Here is an 18536-nt window from a genome sequence, read left to right on the forward strand (position 1 = left end):
GCACAGTACCAGTGCGTGAGAAAAAATGTTAGGTCTCAGGGGCTGAAAATTATAAATTATACATGACACTAAATTACAGACTGAATTAGCCATGCTGAGTCAATTTTACAAAGGCTTTCTCTATACTGGGGGAGAATAAGGAAGCACATCAGAGCTCAAACTGCGCAGAAAGAAAAAAATATCAAGCATTGTTTTTATGCTAATCCTTGGAATGACACCCATTGTGCTGCTTATTTTGTTGTAGGGATATTTGTCACACTTTTTAGTTAAAGCTGTACAGTTGGCAACAACTACAACATCACTTGAATATAAAAAATAATTAGCTGACAAAAAGGAATCCAGCAACTAAATAATGTGGTTTTTGGACTTATTTCAAAATTTTTCATACGACAGTGTAATCTGACCGGACCTTAGATTACCCACAACAAGCTGAGAGATGTGACAGAAAGGCTATTAGGGTGAAACTGGCAGAGAAATCCATCAGTGGTGGGCTGGATGACTCAGAATTCCTCATTGAGAAACATTTATTTCTGCCTGCTTGCAGGAAGAATCAGTTAGGCACAGATGTCACAAACACCTCTGCAATAAATCTGCGTCTATACAGACACTTTTCATTGGCCATGGTACATCTGTTTGGAATCTAGAAACCTTGTAAAGCTGCTAGAAATATTTTGCAGTGACTGGTTCTGAGTAATTGTCAATACTGTTATTGAAGCTTTCTGATTTTGACATTGTATGGAAAGACTCTAGTATTTTTGCAGAATTTGCAGGAATCCACTTTTAGCTACAGTGTTATTTAAAGACCCCTTATATAATAAAAGTTAGCTGGACTTTTTACAGAGATCCTCAAAGTTTCCCTCATGAGTCCCTGTGATGTAAAGGAAATCATGAAGCACAGCAGGTTTGTTATTTTTGATCAGGTGCTCATGTGGCCATTGTTGGAGGTTTTGTTGTTGGACAGAGATCAGCAAAGACCCTGACCAGTCTGCCATCATACAGTCCCATGCCCAACAAATTGTGATGCAATGTTAATTCTGAAACTTTCTTTCAGAATAAAAAATAATTTCTTGACCAAATTTGACCTACAATAATTAATTTCCTATATCTGACCACTTTCACCAGCCTTCACTCCCTACATGCATGAATCACCCTTGGCCTCTCATGACACTGTTGCAGCTTTTACCACTGCTCTCCTTTGTACCATTTTAATATATGCGAACCACTTCAAATGTGAAACACCCACAAGAGGCACAGTTCTGAAGATGCTCTGACCTAATTTTCTCAACTTCACATTTTGGTTCTTGTCAAACTAAGTCAAAGCCCGATGCCCAGTTGTCCTTCATTTGGCACACAGACTGGGAGGAAACCAGGTTTATTTGCTTCCTAATAGCCTGCACTCACTAACAGGTGTGAGGATGAAGAAGTAAAGATGATTCACCACACATGTCAGTATTAATAATGACATCCTTGATTAGTGTAATTTTATCCTTTTCAAATTCTGTTGTGCCCAGCATACTGTTGTGGATCTTCTCAGTGGTTCTGACATCTTAATGGACAAGCTTGATGCCAAACACTTGAGGAGCAGGAGTTTAACAAACATGGAACAACATTAAATGATACCAATGAGAGCATTGGTATCATTTAATGTTACTAATGTTAACATTAAATGATGCCTACAATGTGAAAAAAATGTGAAAAAAAACCCAAACATTTGGCAGTGGTTTACTACTTTTACACAACACTGTAACATATATGTAGAAACAGTAACTGTAAATTTTTTAAACATGTTGACATAATTGTGTATCTGATTTAGAAAGAAATCACTGTTGTCAGTGAACTTTCTTGACAGTCTAAAGGTCTTTTTACCATTCTTCTGTTTTTATAACACATTGTCCAGTGTGCCAAGTATATTAAACTGCACTTAAGTAAGAATATTTGTGTTTGCTCAGTTATTTATTTATTGTAAGAGCGCTTCTTGTCAGTAAAATGTCAGTAAAATGCAATTGTGGTTTGATCAGCTGAGAAGAATATGTGGGTTGTGACCATCTGCCAGTGCCAACTTTTGATAGAGACAGTATGATGTCTCAATCATACTGGGTGGATCTGCATCTCCCTCACTGAAAAACCAGGTTTGTCAATTACTGGAGGCAATCTGATTCTGCAACAAACAGAAAACCCATATCCTCACTGCCTAGGAGCAAATTTTATTCTCTAAGATGACAGCACTGAAAGGACTTATGCAAATCTTCTCCCTTTCCAGGTTATTATTGTAGATGAGAATTTGTTCTTAATAACTTACCTGGTTAAATGAAATTTAAATTAAAAACAGACTCATCCCTGTTGTAGTTTTATGGCTGATGGTTTTACTTGTTGGATCTAACTATGTTTGTATTCTTTGGAGGTTCTGTAAAGAAAAGAAAAGCATTTTTCTGCTCTTCCATTCTTGCTTGTCTATTTAGAGGTCAGTGTTGTCTATATTGCATTATGCTGTATAAGTCCTGGAGGTTTTTCACGATCGGGCAACTTTTGTTATGCTGCAAGGTTTAATGATTTAAGATACTCAGCGTGAAATATTTGGATTTGTCTTGAGATGTTCTGTCACTATCTATTGAATGTTTAATGTGTCCCTCTTCTGCCCAGGGCTGCACATTATGGGCTAATAACTCTCTTTAACAGCTGCTGTTGAGTTGATATGACAGCAAAATTCAACCATGTGCTGATCAGTTAGTTCCACACCTCCAGGGATAAATCCTTTTATTGTGTTTTTTTTTTTTAATTTCTGTATTTTCTCAACAATTGTGTCAGTATTAGTTAATATTGAATATCGGCAGCTTTATTTTGCACAGGTGTCTCTAAAGTGGTGCTCGCCTTGACACGAGACATGAAAGCTCTTACAATCCTCCCCCTTAACCTTTAAGAAATCTCTTGAAGAGTTTTTGCAGACAAGCTCTTTAGAGAGAATAGATGGAACACCAAGCTGAGAGAATAAATTGTAGAAACATTTTTTGTGCCAAATGAGTCACTAAACTAGATTGTCTGGAATGAAAAACATGTCCAGAACATTTCAGGGTGAATAGCCCCAGTTCTGGTATTGTTGTTGATTCCTTTTAACAGCTTTTATACAGCAAAGTCTGCTAAATCAGACGTCCAAATAGGAAGAGCCATCTATTGTAAATGTGCTGCTGGTGGGGGAGCTCAACAAGATGTTGACCATAGATAGTCTGTTTTATACCTCAGGAAAATTTCGATTGGTTTTAATGCAAATGGAAATCCTCAAAAAAAAATGAAATAAGCATCAATAAAAAATATACATAATTTTGACAACACTACTGGAAATCAAAACATTAATTCATGCATCTTCATTTGACAATATGATCATACATAAAAAGCTCTGGGTATCAAAAATGACCAACACTTTATTCCTAAATCCATCCATCCGCATCCTTCAATCCATCCATCCATCCATCCATCCATCCATCCATCCATCCATCCATCCATCCATCCATCCATGTCATATTACTGATTTATTATAATTTTGTTCAAGCTGTGACAGGTATTGGATTTAGAGTAATGGTTTACATGCACCAAAGATGCTTTCTTCTGTATGACTTGTTGTTTCTTGCCTCTCACCCAATGATAACTCGAGATGGGCAGCATCCCATGGATGATTTGTTGTTCTAAATGGTAAAATTAGTGTTAGCTTCAGTGATAATCGCTAAACACAGCCCTGCCCTTTACACTGTTGCCTCACTGCAAGAAAGATCTATTGTTCCAACCCTGACCTGCCCTTTTTTGGGTTCTCTGGTTTCCTCCCGCAGACAAAAAAATATTGCAAGTTAGATTTATTAGAGGTTCTAAGATGCCCTTTTCTTGGGCTGTTCCCCATCTCTTTGCCCCTTGACTCTTGGAGAAAACACCAACCAACCTGCCAATTACCTATGTTAGAATAAACCACCATTTTCAAGAAGTGGCAGATTTACCCAGTTCTACTGTTATTCTATTCAGCAGTTTGAACCACCATTTTAGACGTAAATATTTTAAATGTAAAAATATTTGATTGGCATTGTAGTTTAAGTGGGCTCCATGTTAACTGCAGGTGGTTGCGTGTTCAGTTTTTGTTTGAGCTGCAGCTGAAGTGCCGTTGAGATTTAAACCTTAGCTGCTCATTCAGGATCCTGAATCACGCTGACGTATTAAACAAGGCAATCACTCAGTCTTCTGGGACAACAGAAAGGAATCTGCCCATGAAACCAAAGAAATCCCCTCAGGACCTAAAATTTCTTTAGCCCTATATGCACACAGAGGCCCAGTCAAAGGCATCATGTTTCTGCTCCTCTCACTATAAAGTGATACAATCTTTTATTAATGGTCTGGGCTGCTGTGTCGACATAGAGACCATTTTAATGATTAATCTCAAAGGAAAGTGCCCATTGTAAGCTTTGAAATGTTCCACAACTGCTGTGCTTTTTTCCCACGTAGATAGATGTCAGAATGAGTTTTTGAGTTTGAGAGTTCAACTCCGTGTGCTACCTTATTCATCACAATATATAAACTGACAACTTGGTTATGTCTGGATATAACCAGTCAAGAAAGAGTTTTCTATTCCCTCCTTGCATGTCCAGTCGAGGGCAAGGCGGTGGCCTGTGGTGTTCTGTATGGTTTCAGCACTGCTGAAGAGTGACCTAAGCACTGCACAGCATTGTGCCATAACACTACTCACTAATGTTTCCAACATTCAAAGTAAAGTGCTCAGTTTATGAAACAGAACAACTCTTTGTAAGTTGGATCCACGCATGAGGAATCACAAAAAATCTACAAAAGATATTATAAGAAAAACTATAAAAAATACTTAGAGAAAGCAAGATAATCTGAGTGTGTGTCAAACCTGACTAACTTGTTATTTTTAAAACATTGGATGTTAGTCTAAAACCAAAATACTGTTTTCTTAAAACTGCTGAAGCTCCTGGTGCTATGTGACTACTATCCAGATGAGGAAGTGTTCATTAGAATTAATTAGAAATATCAGGACATCCTTTCTCTACTGCAATCACTTTAACATGGTAATTAGAGAGAATGCTGGAGAGTAATGCAGCTGGTCCGTTGAGGATTCACCGGGAGCCAGAAAAGAGGAGGGACAGAAGCAGGGAGGCTGATAGGAGTGATGCTGAAAACTAAACAAAGCTTGATCTTTCTTTGTTACCAAAAAGCAGATGCATTTCCTGACTCTGTATGTCCTCTGAAAATGTGTAGATTTCTTTCTTTGTATGAATTACTCGTCCAGGAATGTATATTTTTAAACCAATTAACACCATAATTTTTAACGCCAAATAAACAATTTAAAAAAAGGAATATGTTGACAAAAAATACCAGGCAGATGTCAGTAGAGGTCCCTGCCTAATTTTTCTGCCCTGCACCGTAATTACCATCAGCTTTCAGCAGATGGTTCTGTTTTTTAAATGCAACCAGTGTAACATTGAAAACTGTGGCCTGTGAAAATGCAAAGCTATTTGCTCTCCTTGTAGTCTACAAAAATATAGATAAATATGTGTTGACCTGCACTTAAATGCAAGCATGATGTGTAATTTAAATGTAAGTAAATTGTGTCAGGGTAAAGCGCTGCTTGTTGCTCAGTAAAGATATTTTAAGAACTGGTCTGACTTTGTATTTCATTTCAGAAACAGAAGGACACGCGAACTCATGTTTGTACACATTTAGTGTCTTGAATTTGTGAATTTGCCCTTCTGTCTTTGTGAAAAGGTTTTTGTTCCTTTCTTTGTGTAGACATAACACTGATTCATCCTTTAGTTTTGGAGCCTTTTCTACCTGAGGAGTTTACACAACAGTTGCAAATTTCTCAACAAAGAACTTAAATTCACTGTGTATCCAAAGAAAAACCTTAAAAATCCTTCAGAAAGTCTGAGCCAGACTAATTTATATATATAATAAAGCAGCTTTGCTCATTTGAAGCAGAAGATGCTTATACAGAAATCATTTTGCAAAACAAGGATAATGCTCTAAGAAACATGTCTAGGTGCAAATTTAAGACAGGCACGTCTTATTTCTAGGCTGCTGACCATTTTCTTTTAGTAGCTTAAAGATCATAGTCCTGTAAAACTAACTGAGATTTAGGTGCTTAACACCTTGAGTTTCATGTACTGGAATTAAAATAATTCATATCTCTGCTTCCAAGAAGATAGCTACTCCTCAGTTATTTAAGTCTGGTCAGTTAGCAGGCATGTCAGCTCCGTTAGGGATATTACATTGGACTAATAGTCTTAAAGTGACAGCAGTGAGCACCCATGAAGCTCCTCGATCGCTCTACAAAAAGGTCAGCTACCTCTGGCCGCTGCACTCCAGTCAGCATTTGGTCATATATAGTCAAGTTGATTAAACAACATGCCTGGTATTGACAGCCCTTTGTCCTAATGAAGCGCCTGTTATCTGCAGCATGAGTTACAGCAGGGAGGAAAGCGCTGCCCGGGACATTTCAGTCAGCCATCAGTTTCATCTAACACAGAGTGAGAGTAGGAGCAGATAGATAGATAGATAGATAGATAGACAGACAGACAGACAGACAGACAGACAGACAGACAGACAGACAGACAGACAGACAGACAGACAGACAGACAGACAGACAGACAGACAGACAGACAGACAGATAGATAGATGTTGCTAATTTTTGGGAATCTAATTGTAATAGATTCCTTATACAACATCATGTTTCACTAAATGTAATATTGTACAAAGAAATTCATGTTTTTAAAAGAAATTCAAAAGATTTAGTTAAAGATGAGATTAAAGAAGGTTTGTGATTAGCTTAGTTTCCATCCAACTCAGTGCAGTGATGACCTTGTTGTGGCTGAAGCGAACTGACACTTATCAAATAGGAAAGAAACAGTTCATCGTTTTCTACTAAATAATTATTTAAGAGGTGTTAACTGCATTGAAAACAGTTTATCTTACACTTTCTGCAACCGTATTTGAACTGCACTACTACAAATAGTTGACTGTATCCAGTTTAAGATTCTCGAGTGTTCCTCCTCTAGCTGTTGTGCCCCTTTGAAGATTCAGAATTCAACATAGTAGCAAAACTCCCTAGTGGGGCGCTTTTAATCCGTCCTCTGTCTTCTCACTTCTCTTTGAGCCGTGTGACAGGATGTATTTCAGACACAGATGGTTCTGGCTGTGGATTATTACCACTTATATCTGAAAAAATACAAGCTATACAGTGTCATATATTAAATCTCTCCCCAGCCTTATCTTTTTTAATCTTCCAGAACGTTCATGCACAGATGGTGGCCTAAGTGTAGTTTTTCCTGTCCTCTTTTACAGCGGGATGCAAAAGGACAGTATCTGTTTGACCTCCTCTGCCACCATCTAAACCTACTGGAGAAAGACTATTTTGGAATCAGATATGTGGATCCAGACAAGCAGCGGGTGAGCATCTGTGTTTGACTGAACTCTGGCTTTGGATTTTTGATCTTTGGAGGCATTTTCTAAGATCCATTTTATTCTTGATAAGATACAATATTCTTACTACAGAAGGTCATCCACAGAATGGATTTTCATTGCTATCATTTGCAATAAATATTCAGCAACTTGCCTTAATAGAAGATACTGACAACAAAACTGAGTTTGTCTTTGAATTAAAAATGTACATTTCCTCTATAAAAGGACAAGCAGAGATGCTCAAATGGGTTTCTTTTGGTTCAGTCAAATTAATAATGCAAATAGATGCAATTTATTTGTAGAAATGATTATGTTTAAACTAAAATGCTTTTGTGCTTCTACTTGGAAGCATAGATGTTTTGCTTTATGGATGAAACCATTTAGAAATTCTGACATCAGGCGACCCACGATAATGCTACATCTCCAACACGTCTGCTCAGAGCTATTATATTAGCTCCTGTGAGTAGGTGGATTTTGTTGATGAGAATGCATCACAGGAAAAATATGTTACAGAATCAGGGTTCCATTTGCAGGACGTGGGTCCGACAAGGTTACAAAGAGAATGTATTTGTCTCCATGGAAGAGTTAATCTCCCAGAGAAATGTATCTTTCACTGATATGTAAAAGTATTGCATCTTCACATCTTTTGAAGATCTGCTTGAAAAAAACTTACAGATCATCTATATTCCAAACAGCTTTATGCCACTGCACGTCACAGTCAGCTCTGTTATATCATCACGTGTTGTCTGAATGGGTTTCTCTAGAAAACTGTCAGTAGTAACAACTGAGCATTCAGGCAGTTGAGATTGGAAGTGTCTGCTTAATGACACAATGTGAGAATTTTCTACTGCTGAGGTAATTTTCGCTTAGACATTTTGCCATTTTTCCTTGTCTCTTTTTTTCATTCCTGATGCAGCACTGGTTGGAGTTCACCAAGTCAATTTCAAAGCAGATGAAATGTAAGTACCTTCTGTTTAAGTTTACTGCACTTCTCTTACATACACCAACACAGATCCTTCCTACATTTGAGGCAACAAAGCTTTTCGCTTCAGTCCATATTATATTACCGTAAGTGCAACAGTTTGTTTTATTAAAGAACAGCAGACAGATAAATATAAAACACTCGACGTTAGTTGGAGGATTTCCACATTATTGGTTAAACCCTTAAACCGTCACCCCCTGGAAAATACAATGGAAAAACAGCATGCTGCATGTAAAGGGGTTAAGGATGCCACCATCATGTGTTCTTAAAGATATGGACTTTTATCTTTAAACATGTTCAAGATTCACATCTTATGAGCACATTTGACTAAAATTTAAAAGAAATTAACTTCTTTTCTGCATACAAGAACTAAATCTTCCCCCTCTTTTCCACTTGCAGTGCTGTCTAATCTAAAGCTTTTCTCTTTGTCTCCTGCAGCTCAGCCTCCGTTCACCATGTGTCTGAGAGTAAAGTTCTACCCTCCTGATCCTGCTGCTCTCAAGGAGGAAATCACTCGGTATGATTTGGCATTCAGCTAAAAGGAGTTAATAAATGCTCCTTACCCTAATTTTCCTTCTACAGACGTAATTTGCATCTGTTTCAGTTGATGATAAGCAAATGCCTTTTTACAGAAAGAATATTTTTATGTTTAATTTCAGGGCAGATGTTTGTATAAAACCTTTGGACTGGCCGAACGTGGTTCTTTTTAAAACATTACTTGTAAAGATTTTATAATTAAAATGACAGAGCACTGGGTTTGAAAACATTATGCTAAATATTACAGCTTTTAGGAGGAGCAGGGAGACACATAAAAGCCTTTCCTAGTAGCTCTCCAGGATAATGGAAAGCACATTAAAAGCAGAATAAGGCAAGATTTTTCTGTGTAAATGAACACATTTCCTCAAAGTGGTAATTTTTTTTCTAAATATATGTCACAGTTCTTAATACACACATCAGGTTACAGAAATAAAAAAAAAGGCAGATTTCCTCCAGATGATGCAGAGGACAGCAAGCTGGCGAATGTGTCTAGTGTCCACATGTTTTCATTACCTGACTGAAGAGAGAGGAGTCCACTCTGTTTAAGGCGTAATGAGAGTCAGTGTGCACCGCATGCAGAGTGTATATAATGAATAGAGTAGATAGAGGAGATAAAGGGAAAGGAGGGTTGATTGAAAGTGTGAAGCAAAAAGAAGAGTGGTAGGGAAGGAGGACAGCATGATACATGATTATGACAGTGGAGAGGTCACTGCGCAGAGGGTGGGAGAGCAAAAAATCATGATTTGGTCAGTCTGTTCTGTGTGTGCATAGCAAAGCACAAAAATAACACAAACACAAAAATAAGCAGCTTTTACAGGATATGGTTTTTTTTCCCCCCCAGGGATTTAATCCAATGAAGGAAGTTGTAAAAGTTTTCTGATGTTTAGAAGTTATTATTTAGAGTCTTACAAAAAGACTAAAACACTGAACTTTTCCAAAGGTTGTCATTTTACAGTGACAAATTCCTATTTATTTTACATGGTAAATTAACACAATGTTGTCATCAATTCAAAAAGGAAACAATAAAAGATCTGTAACATTTTAAACACTTTTTAATGTGAAAGTGTGGCATATATTTTGGTTATTAAGTCAAAATTTCACTTGGGGTCACAGTCCAACTAGAAGGTTGACACTATCAAGTCTTCAGTGACTCCTGGCATAACTGATGAGGATCTCCACTAGTCTAATTCCACTTTAAACTCCTCTCTGATCTGCTGCTGTGTTTCTTGGTTTTCATATTTGTCCGCTAATATTCTCTGACAAATCTTCACGGTGCAGCTGGATTTTCTTGGAGATTAAACTGTATGTATTTGGTGACTTCTGAAGGCATTTGGTAAGATTTTATCCAGGGCTATCAAAGTAAAGGGAACTAAAAGTAGCACAAAAAAAAAAAAGTAAACATGGCAAAATGGGAAAACACTCATAGGTCATGTATGCTCTGCAAGGCACAGAAACAGTAGCATAAGTAAACTAATGGAGGCAGAGGAAATATGTCCTGTCATATGATCTAATATTCATATTGTATTCAACAAAAGGATCCACTTTTAAATAGATGTCATCGGCTTCTGTGGAGGTAATAGAGTGAGGAAATTAGGTCTGCCTGACTGTTTTATTGCTTAAAAGCAGATGTTCAGTAATTCCACTGCAGTGTCCTTGCCTCTAAAATACAAAGAATAATGATAGTAGGAAATAATAGTCAGCACCACTTCTCATTATTATAATCTCTGCTACAAATGTTGCTTCATTAACGTTCATGCTTGAGGAGCCAAGTGGTTGGATCAGTTTGAAACTAGTCTTGGAGGCTACAAAAACAAGCATGAGGAGCCGCTCTTTCCTGTAGGGTGTTCCTACTCTTGTAAAAAAAAAAAAAAAGAGCTGAAAATCCAACATAATTATTAAAACTACATTTAGGGAAGGTGATCTTGACTAAGTGATTTGAAATTACTTGAATTTGTTGTACCTCAACTCCTACTCTAGCTTTGAAATGTTCTGCATTGAATGCTTCTGTGACATATATGCTTGTCCTTTGTAGATATTTGGTCTTCCTGCAGCTAAAGAGAGACCTCTATCACGGTCGTCTCCTGTGCAAAACCTCAGACGCTGCCATGCTGGCTGCCTACATCCTTCAAGGTAAGTAAAAGACAGAAATGAGTGCTGCTCACTGATTTCTATATCCTGCAGATAAGCTTACTGATATAGCTAGAAGGCTAATTTCCTGTGGCTTTTCTAGTTATGTGAGGAAAAACACATTAAAGTACCTGCAGATGGTTTTTATGTAAGATATGTAATCATCATTTCACACCTAATTTTCAGTTTGTTTGGACTGGCTTGCTCTCCAGTATTTGTGTAAATTATAATTGTTCTCAGCTGGTGCAATATTTAGTCAGTTGTGCACAGCTACAGAATCAAATATCCAAGAGATGATGCTGAAGTCTGGCGCAGCAAGCTTCACGGAAAGCACCACAGTCATTGGGAGGGCAGGCTTCTGTTTGGTGGAAGATGTGCTGATAAATTAAAGATGGCCTGCCTAGTCAGCTTCTCCTTGTAAAGAGAAATCAGCATCACGGTCAGCTTAGAGTGTGCAATGTGGCGTGAAGGACCTCAGCTAATCCCGGCCAGGATTGGGCAATGAGCTAACTTCCTTTTATCTTTTTTCTGATGCCGCCTCTAGCTGAGATTGGTGATTACGACCCTGGGAAGCATCCTGAAGGTTACAGCTCCAAATTCCAGTTCTTTCCCAAGCACTCGGAGAAACTGGAGCGCCGGATCGCAGAAATACACAAAACTGAGCTGATGTAAGAGATGACAGATAAATGTCTAATTCAGATTTTACTTTTAAAAAATCACTAAACATCTCCTTATATTTCTGTGATTGCCTATATTATGAAGCATTACTTGGTAAATAACAGTTGTCTAAACAGATGAAAAAGATAAATAAGATCTTCTCAGTTTTATTCATTTTGCATAGGTGAAATTATAAATGGTTATTGTTGGAAATAAGCATTAGCATCAGTACAAAACCTAAATTATAAAGTAGAACCATCAAAGACAAACAATATTTTTTTTGTTACTCAGGCTACAGATGATTTTCTACATGTCATTCATATCACAATTACCAATTACATGCATTACTGAATTAATTCACAAATCAATATATTTCTTGCATTTTTTGGGGGGGAGAAATTAGGTTAAATGTAGGCTGCTGCATAGATATTATCAAGTATTAACATATTTAATGACAGACACAACAGGATTCTAACTGTATCAATCAAGACAGATGTTTAGGGATGAATGCTGCATAACATAACACACTGCTGCCCACTTGTGGCAAAGCCTTTCCTCTGCAGCTGTTTTTGTGGCTCATTATGAACTGACATCTGGCCTGTTGCTTTTTCTCAGTGGACAGACTTCTGAAACATCAGAGCGAAATTTCCTGCTGAAAGCCCAGATGCTGGAGACATATGGTGTTGATCCGCATCCATGTAAGGTGAGAAGCAGTTTTTTAACTACCATGGCTCTAATTACTAGACATCTCTAAGGCATTTCAGTCCAAGCTGTCACGTTAAACTATTGCCACTGAAAGGGCAGAAGTTGCTCAAACACACATTTTTGCCAGAATGGCCTATATATTAGTCCTTGTCTATATGAGATGGTACAAAATGAAAAGAAAAATCTCTTTGCAGTTGTATAATCTCACTCCTAATTTAAACATGAGTACATTTGTTCAGTAGGAAAAAATATAATACTAAGGAATGGTTCATCACAGTGTCTAATAATTTCTTAATACTAATGTAGTCTTAAGAACCACTAAATGCTGTCTATTTGCCACCAGTTGTTTGGGAATCGTGCAGGAGAAAAGCTTTTTCCATCTTACCATCTCTGTTGCAAGAAAACATAATTTTATTTTTTGGCCTTTTACCTACCTTTGTTTGCATGTCAAAAATTGTCCATATTTCTATGTCTTCTGTTCTGTTTTTTGTTGCATCTAAATCTGATTGTATATCTTAAAATATTTTAGGATGTGTCGGGGAACCCGGCTTTTCTCGCCTTCACGCCATTTGGCTTTGTGGTTCTTCAGGGAAACAAGAGAGTTCACTTTCTTAAATGGTGAGAGCAAATATGAAGACTCTTAGATATATACTTTATGACATGCTAACACTCACACCGTCATATAAAGTGCAGATAATTAAGTAACTTGAGGTAAGTGGCTTGGCCAGGACCACATCGACATGCGACAGGAGGAAGCTGGAATCTAACAAGCAACTTTCTGATTGAAAGACCATTAGTCTACCCACTAAAACCATTTATGTGTATTAGAAAATATTTACACAGAATCACAGAACCTTGTTATAGCTACACCAGAAGCAAATTTGATTAATTTAGAAGGAATTTATTTATTTGGATATGTTTATCTATTTTATAGAAAGTGACTTCATCTATTTCCTCTTAAGACAAAACTCCAAAGCTTTCTCATCATGGTCTGTGGCATCTTGTGTGGACGTCTTGGGACGTCAGACAGCACAGACATAAAAGAGGCAGGCCTTTACTTTATGTAGTCTGACATACCTGTTCTTTGTTATTTATAACATGATGTGTACTACAGCTGGTTGTACAGCCACTGTCAACAGTCTGTTCATTTGCCTGTGCCTCGAGACAGCGGCTTTTACATAAACAGATGGCTAATTACAGAAGCTAGATGTGTTGAACATCTTAGTAAAAACGTGGCTCATTCCAACAGCATTTACTGGCAAAAGATATAATAGGTCATTTAAAAACACCTACAACAGAGTAATTTTGTTTTCTTTAAGTGGTATGATTGTTGTCATCAACATAAAGGCCAATGTAACATGCACTTTTGTGTATTTTTAATAGCTTACTTTGTTGGCCTTCAGTTGTTCTCCAGCTTCCCTCATCCTCTATTCTCTCTTTCTCTTCCTCTGGGGAATATTATCACTAATTTGTTTTGTCAGCTAAACATGGAGCGCCTTGGCTGTTTATGTGATCTCAAAGTGGCTGCATGAATATTTAAAGAGGTTGTGGCTTTCTGTTTCTGCTCGGCTGTACCCGTGATTGCGCTTGCTCCTCCCGGACAGGAACGAGGTGTCCAAGCTCAAATTTGAAGCCAAGACTTTCCACATATATGCAAATCAGAAGGAGGTGAGCAAGTGAATTTATTTAATATGTCTTGCTTTGGAGTGTGGCTTTTTGTCACACTAATCTTTTCTGCAAATCTCCATATCTCTGTTGTGCAGGACAGAAAGATTATTTTAACATACTTTGCGCCCACGCCAGAGGCATGCAAGCACCTTTGGAAGTGTGGTGTGGAGAATCAGGCGTTTTACAAGTGAGTCTGCAGCTTTCATATTTTATTAGGCTGTTCTTTCGCCCTCTCTCCATCCCTGAACAGTGTCAGACAGGATACCATCACATCATAATGGTGTCCTTAAAACCCCTTCCCTTCAGCTTGTTTATCAACTGGAGAACTGAGATGTGAGGTCATATTGATCTTTAGACTCCAAACACTTTAGTGCTTTTCTTGATAGATGCTTCCAATATCTTATCCATGAGTTACAGGTCAGGATCTCCATGATCTACAGCTGATAGAAGTTGATTAACAAAAAGAAAATAGTCTGGAGTGCTGGGTAGACTGCTAGCACCATGGTTAGAGGCTATAATTCTCAGCATAGCTGTACTGGGTTTGATTGGGACATTTGCTTCTCTCTCCCCTTTGTTTACTGTACATTAAAGGTCATTAGAGCCTAAAAACAGAGTCTGTCCTCAATGGTTAAAAGAGGTGCAGTAATGACAGCTCTTCTACTGAAGCATGTGAAGTGGTTTTTAGGTCTGACTCTTTGTCTTTTGTTTTCCACTTTTCAAACTCTTAAGCACATGTAGCCCAAAATGCTGCCATTTCCAGATAAAGCACAGGTGTCAAACTCCAGTCCACAAGGGCTGGTGTCCTTCAGTTTTTAGATGTGCCACATATACAAAACACTGGAATGAAATGGCTTAATTACCTCCTCCTTGTGTAGATCAGTTCTCCGGAGCCTTGCTAATGACCTAATTATTCTACTCAGGTGTGGTGCAGCAGAGGCACATCTAAAAGTTGCAGGACACCGGCCCTTGAGGACTGGAGTTTGACACCCCTGACCTATATTATATACTTAGCCAACCTGTGAGTGTCACTAAAAACCCTGTGTATATTATCTGTATTGTGCAATGCAAATAGATATTACTTATCCTGTTTTCTGTTCCGAGAACTGTGTTTTCTTTTCTTTTTTTTAACGCATTTCCTCAGTTTGCTTCTGGCAAGCAAATCATGGAGAAAATATTAACAGTTTGCTTAACGATTCTTTTTTCTGTCCTTTCTTTAAATTTAACTGACTTGATTGTTTCTTTTTTTTTGCTTTTGTTTGGTCAGGCTTGAGAAGTCCAGTCAGGTTCGCACTGTCTCCAGCAGCAACCTGTTCTTCAAGGGCAGCCGTTTCCGCTACAGGTAGACTACCCAGCAAGGCAGCCTGAGTGATAACAGGGAGAGGACATTGAAACTAAAAAACACAGTTGGAGGTGGATATAATTATTTCCAGAGGATGTGTCCTCCCGACCTTTTGTGCTGCTTCTTCCCAGAGGATGGTTGTGACACCTCAGAGAAGAGGGGAGGTAGAGGTGGAAATGAAGGGCAACTGATCACACTTTTAAACTGCTAACACACATATATATATATATATATATATATATATATATATATATATATATATATATATATATATATATATATATATATATATATATATATATATATATATATATATATATATAGCAGCATGTATGCTCTTGTACTATACTTACGTATTTACTGCAGTGATAACTTTTATGTACTCTGACTGTTTATGTTTTAATGTATTTCAACGTTTCCATGTGTACTGTTTCTTCATCTTAAAACAGTGGAAGAGTAGCAAAAGAGGTAATGGAGCAAAGTGCCAGAATCAAACGTGAACCTCCAGAAATACACAGGTAGGGTAAAAATTACCTCACATACTTAGTTGTTGTTGTATATATCTGTACAGCACTGGCTCCTACTGATTACATTCTGCTAAGTTCTTTTATATTTAAACCTGTATTATGTTTTTTTTAAATAACAGGGCTGGCCTTGTGCCCAGTAGGAGTTGTCCATCTATCACCCATGGGCCTCGCCTCAGCAGTGTTCCCCGTACACGTCGGAGAGCTGTGCACATATCTATCATGGAAGGTAAGAAAATAGTTACTGGGAGATAAAACCCATGCGTTTCTCAATAGCATGCCAATCATACATTCCTAACATTTGACCATTTTCTATTTTGTCGAGTTGCAACCCGAATTTTCAAAACTTTTCCCGAGATTTAATATCAGAAACATAACACAGAGTGTTGTATAAATGTGAAGTGAGATGAAAATGATACATGGTTTCCAACATATTTAGGAAAGAAAATCGTCCATATGTCTTTAATGTTCTTTACCTTGAAGACCTAAAATATAATCCACATCATTAGACATCATTTATTTCATGATTAGACTCTAAACAGTGTGTGTAGAGGGAAGCTAACTCTGCACACAGTCCTTGTAGAGATGTCACATGGTGGTGTCGGCATCATGCTGTGGGGGTGTGTTTCTTTAGCAGGATCAGAGCAGCGATGTCATGTCATTTTCCTTCCATCACACTTACTTGTTTTGGTGTTTGTGATCTATCACCTAAAATCCCAATGGAGCTCCTTGAATTATGAGTTTGTACTGTGACAGCATGCATAAATGAATGCTTTTGAAAGGCACAATCCTTTATTTTATGTATCTGCAAAGTCTCTGACTCTGAACTCAAACTGAATTGGAGAGCCTCTGGGCCTGTTTTTAGAGAATTCCTCCCCCCTCTTGAACTAAACTCTCTCACGTTCTGTCTGAAACTGGAGCCCTTTGAGTTCATGTCAAAACAGGCTACTGCAGGCGTGAGTATCACTCAGTCACTTTGACACAGATCAGCAGAGCCTTTAAGTTATGTGGGTACGCTTGTGTTTCTGTTCTGTCATCTGAAGTTACTTGCGACCTTCTGCTCCAGAACCGATTGGCCTTTGGGTAAAGCAGTGACACATGGTCATTCTCTTAACTTTAAGCTCTGTGTACAATAATATGGATGGAAGACAGAAGTAGGTGTGTTGTATATATTAAGCAGAGCAGTAAGACTTTCCCACCCTCGGTGTGTGCTGACTAGATGTCTTAGGAGGTATAAATACCTCAGCTGAAAATAACCAGGGTGTTCTGCTCCATGTATGTCACTGGCCTGGGTGGGGCCAAGCTGGGAGGCTAATGCTGCTGATCGTAGCAGTGCCCCCTCTGTCAGAAGCAATAAAGCCATTAACCCAAAACCTGGACTTTGGGCAGGGACCATAAAGACAGAATAGGCTCCTGCATGCTGCAGCCATGGTGAAGTGTCTGATCCGCATCACCACTCGGGTGAACGTTCACCTGCGTATGATCAACCATTGCTACCGGGATGTGAAGGTCCGCGTGCTGAGCCTGGGGCCTCGTATGCTGGGCAAGGCCCTCGGCGTCCTGCCCCTCTACCCTTCCCTGATGGGGCAGCAGGAGCCCAGCAGGCTCAGTCCTCGTCTGGGTACTCCGCTGCCCTGTTCTCAGGCCAGTGGTCCTGCAGGTAAAGTGGGCTCCAAATGAAGCTTTTTTTTTTTTTTGGTTTGTTTTCTTGTCAGTTTTTTTGCATATTTATGGTGGTAAAGAGACACACTTCATGCTGTTTCCTGTGCTTCTTGGTTATTTGGTTTCAGCTGTTGTTTTAAAGGAAAACTTTTGTTGACTATTGTTAATGTCAGCAGAGGTTTGGATTTTAGAAGTAATCCTTTCTGCTATTCTAAGAGTTTAAAACAATATTTTTATGCCTTTTTTCTCATGAAATACTTAAATTTAATCCCCCTAATTTTACAGTAACAGTGTAATGTTGCTGCTTTGACCCATGTGAGAATGTGATACCATCAGCAAAGTACTCTGCCATGGCTCATATTTACTGTAGAGTGTCTCTCCTTTACTGTACATTACATTGCATTAGCAATGTAATTTCTTTTTATCATTTGCAGCAGAGTAGACACTTTATAATCTGACTTTTTAAACCTTGCTAATACATCTTTGTTGTTTGATTTAGGGGACTTGGCTATAGCCAAGCTCAGCAAGTGGGACTCAAAAAACTTTCAAAATCAGACTGTCCTAAATTGTGTTCCAGTAAAAAAACAAGAACTAATTCATCATATTTAAGCACATTTTTTAATATCATTCTGTCTTATTCTGGATATTAAAAATATCATGATTAAAAATATTTCTGAAGTTTTATATTTGTGCATTTTGAAATGTGCAACACACTGTCAACAGAGTTGAAGTTTATTCAAATAACATAGTTCCCCCCTTTCATATGATGGTAATTTGCAACTTGTACTAACAGTTCATATTGGCTAATGAAATTTCAGAAGGAATTTGTATTTGAGGTTGTGTCTTAAATTGTTTAAGCATTTCAGCAAACTTTAACAGATTAATG

The 18536-nt window shown here is 38.0% G+C and overlaps 1 protein-coding gene across 2 annotated transcripts in view; it reads left to right on the top strand.

Annotated features, from left to right (window-relative positions):
* The window catches only part of LOC122835316 (FERM domain-containing protein 5), a 50621-nt gene that overhangs the window by 25480 nt on the left and 6605 nt on the right, over positions 1–18536 (top strand). The window contains exons 2-13 of one of the 2 annotated variants that reach the window (XM_044124271.1): positions 7333–7437; positions 8366–8408; positions 8870–8948; positions 11001–11098; positions 11640–11763; positions 12368–12455; positions 12987–13075; positions 14062–14125; positions 14221–14312; positions 15390–15464; positions 15914–15982; positions 16111–16217. In XM_044124271.1, coding sequence (XP_043980206.1) covers positions 7333–7437; positions 8366–8408; positions 8870–8948; positions 11001–11098; positions 11640–11763; positions 12368–12455; positions 12987–13075; positions 14062–14125; positions 14221–14312; positions 15390–15464; positions 15914–15982; positions 16111–16217 — 1033 coding nt within the window. Of the gene's footprint in view, positions 1–7332; positions 7438–8365; positions 8409–8869; positions 8949–11000; positions 11099–11639; positions 11764–12367; positions 12456–12986; positions 13076–14061; positions 14126–14220; positions 14313–15389; positions 15465–15913; positions 15983–16110; positions 16218–18536 lie in introns of those variants that run through there. The other variant, XM_044124272.1, reaches the window with a different exon arrangement.

Source organism: Gambusia affinis, linkage group LG08 (genome assembly GCF_019740435.1).
Source record: "Gambusia affinis linkage group LG08, SWU_Gaff_1.0, whole genome shotgun sequence".
Lineage (NCBI taxonomy): Eukaryota > Metazoa > Chordata > Actinopteri > Cyprinodontiformes > Poeciliidae > Gambusia > Gambusia affinis.